Consider the following 3,334-nt stretch of genomic DNA (forward strand, 5'->3'; position numbering starts at 1 on the left):
GAACCAGTGACAAAAATACTATTTATCATAAAGCAGCTGTTCTCTGCATAGATACAACTGCACAATTATCAATTTCTCTCATTTTTCTCTATACTGGTATATGTTAGAGTAAAATAAACATTGTTCTTTTACTCTGTGAACTACTGACAACTTGTTTTCAAAATTCAAAGCAAACATTTTGTGTTTATTTGCAGAAAATGATCAAACATCACCCATCATTCCTTTATCTGATTTCCAGGCTCCGCCTCCTCACCTGGTGCCAGTTTATCTGGACTGGATGTCAGCAGCAGTGGAGTGATGCTGGACTGCAGCGCTGCAGGCTGGTATCCAGAACCTGAGATGTTCTGGCTGGACGGAGACGGAAACATCATGTCTGCTGGAGCTGCAGAGAAAAGCACAGATCCTGATGGTGTTTACACTGTTAGCAGCAGAGTGACTGTAGAGAAGAGAAACAACAACAACTTTACCTGCAGAGTCCAGCAGAGAGACATCAACCAGAGCAGAGAGACACACATTCATGTTCCAGGTGGGAGAATAAAACACTTTAAACACTTTAACAGTTCAGATGTTGTAGTTTTTACAGGAAACTCTTCATGTTTCAGATGGTTTCTTCGTTCCTCAGCCTGACTGCAGCGTTTCTATCGGCTCTATTGTGGTTCTGGTTTTCACTCTTATTATTGGAGCTGCTACTTTCACCTGGAAATGGAGGCAAACTGAAATATGTGAGTTAATTATTAATGTGTTTTATTGTTCAATGAGACGTGATATTTATCCATGTATGTAAGATTTTTAAACAGACCCAGAATGTCTGACATATTTGTTTTGATAATCAGAAACTCATTGATCCAAACCATTAATCTTGTTTTTCTTGTTTCTGCAGCAAAGATGAAGCTAAAAGAAGAAGTGAATGAGGAGAAAAAGCAGCTCATGACAAAAGAAAAGGAGAATTTATCTGAGAAGAAATCAGAACTTGAGGAAGAGATAAAACATAGAAATGAGGATCAGAGAATCATTGATCAGCTGATTGAAGGATTAATGGAGATGTCAGAGGAACTGAAGGATCAGAGAAAACAACTCAGTGATGAAAGAGAGAAGACAGAGAGAATGATTGAGGAGGATGAGGAGAAGCTTAACTCAGTTATTGATGAAGAAAGAAACCAGACGGGGAGCGTGATGGAGAAGAGAGCAACAGGATACTTAAAACTGAAGGAAATCATGACAGAGAGTCTAGATAAACTGGATAAGAGGAAAAAAGATCATCAACATGTGGAGCTGATGACAGAGAAACTAATAGAGAAAACATGTAAAGAGGTTAAAATGCTGAAGGAGAGGAAACAGGAAATAGAGAAAAATGTAGAGGAAATTAAAAAAGAACTTGAAGAAATGAAGACATGAATGTGATTTTAGTACTGAGACAGAAACAGATTAAATTCAGTTTTTACATGATGTGAGGAAATAAAATTATCTGGTTTCAGTTCAGTTCAGTTCATTAGACTCAGTGGAGACCTTCAGACATTTTTCAGATTCAAAGCAAAAAACATTTTGAGGAAATAAAGCAGCAGAAATCTTTTCTACATGATGAATGAAGAACGTTTAAACTCGGCAGTCTTTATATTTTTACATGTCAGGACTGTTTTAGAAATGTCCTGGATGTGACTCATTAAATTAACTCCAACACCAACAGGAACAAATATTTTAACTGTAATGTAAATAACTGAATAGAGTAAATAATGTTTATAAGCCTCAGGACACAGAATAAAACATGACTGCTTTTTGTTTTGGTGATTGAAACAAAAAGTTTTGTCATTTTTGAGTTCATTTATCTTTACTTTAAATTTGGTCACTTATTTTAGAATGAACATCAAAATACCACTTTCACTGATTGTTACAGCAAATGTTTTGTGTTTTATTTTTGTTTTTATCTGTGTTTTATGAATATTACACAGTACTTTGGTGCAGTTATCTGTTTTTAAAGTGCTTTATAAATAAAATTAACAGTGAATGACCTTAAAGCTTTGATCCAACCATGAAGGTGACTTAATAAAAAACAAAAACAGGGAATTACTTTAATCACTAACAAATATTGACAATTTATTTAGATAATTTGGTATGTATAACAGTTTGAAGTATCTGAGAGAAAAATCATTTAAATGCATGAAAATTAAATTAAATGATGAATAAACTGAAACGTGTCTTTGTCATAAACTACATCAGTTAAAAAGTGAAAGTGACAGTTCAATCTTTTAAAAACAGGTCAGAAATTTTTTTATCTTTGTTTCATTTCAAGTCATTCAGTTTTCAAACAATAAAATCTGTAAAAATCTGTTAAAGAAACAGAAAAGATCCACATCCAGGAGCATTTAACATGTAAATATCAGCTAAACAGGAAGGATTTGTTTAAAATGAATCAAGAACAAATGATTTACTGAGCTAAATAAGTTTCTCTTTTAGTACAGGAAAAACATCAGCAAATATAAAAAACATTAATAGTCAAATATTTCCCACAGTGAATTGATGTTAGCAGATTGTAATAATATTCCAGTTTTTTACTTTATTTTCCCTGGGATTTAATGTTTTTGACCACAAGTTGTATCTTAATCCCAGTTAATTAACTGGCATTAATTAAAGTCACAGTTTAGTTTACTGGTAGTAAATTAAACTGAGTTGAATGAATTTCAGTTTCACAGAACCGACTCGTCTTCATGGATCAGATCTCCGTTTCCTCCTCTGACTGCCTGCTGCTCTCTGCCTCTGTGAGACACAAATGAAGCTCAAATTATCTTCATATCTGTTTCCTCTCAAAATAAGAAAACTAAACTCATCAGGCGGCAGCAGCAGATTTATTTCTGTAGTCTAAACACGACTTTCTAAATAAACACTGAGGACCAACGAGCTGCAGCCTGTGGTTTATAGTTTAACCTGAAGGTAAAAATATTTCCTCTGAGCTTCACAGACACAAAGATAATTATAAAACTGAACAAAATGTTAAATCAATGAGATCAATCAGTTTATGGTGTTCAAAGATATTGACTCAATATTTTATCCATACACTGAATAAATGGCAAGAAGTTATAAAAACAAGATAAACACAGTCGAGCTGTTTGTCATAAAGATACTTTATGATGCAATAAATTTCTGTAAAACCAATAAAATGTTTTACTGCATCAAAGTTTGACACATTCCTGAAAGCTTCATATTTCTTCAGACATTAATAATTTACCTCTGAGACAAAATGTATAATTTCTATAATGATTGTTGTACATTTTAAAATAGTTTATAGTAATACCTGTTTCGGTTCCTTTAGAATCTCCTGTTTGTTTTCCAGACACAAAAT

At 33.4% G+C, this 3,334-nt stretch overlaps 1 protein-coding gene across 1 annotated transcript in view; it reads left to right on the top strand.

The window, feature by feature from the left end:
- Positions 1-1,395, top strand: part of LOC106947286 (uncharacterized) — a 14,676-nt gene extending 13,281 nt beyond the window's left edge. Inside the window, exons 11-13 of the mRNA XM_015032180.1 lie at positions 239-526; positions 603-722; positions 881-1,395. Of these exons, the coding sequence (XP_014887666.1) occupies positions 239-526; positions 603-722; positions 881-1,395 (923 nt within the window). The remainder of the gene's footprint in view (positions 1-238; positions 527-602; positions 723-880) is intronic.
- Positions 1,396-3,334: the final 1,939 nt, after the last annotated feature.

Source organism: Poecilia latipinna, unplaced genomic scaffold (genome assembly GCF_001443285.1).
Source record: "Poecilia latipinna isolate Pla-1442-1.1 unplaced genomic scaffold, P_latipinna-1.0 Scaffold233, whole genome shotgun sequence".
Taxonomy (NCBI): Eukaryota; Metazoa; Chordata; class Actinopteri; order Cyprinodontiformes; family Poeciliidae; genus Poecilia; species Poecilia latipinna.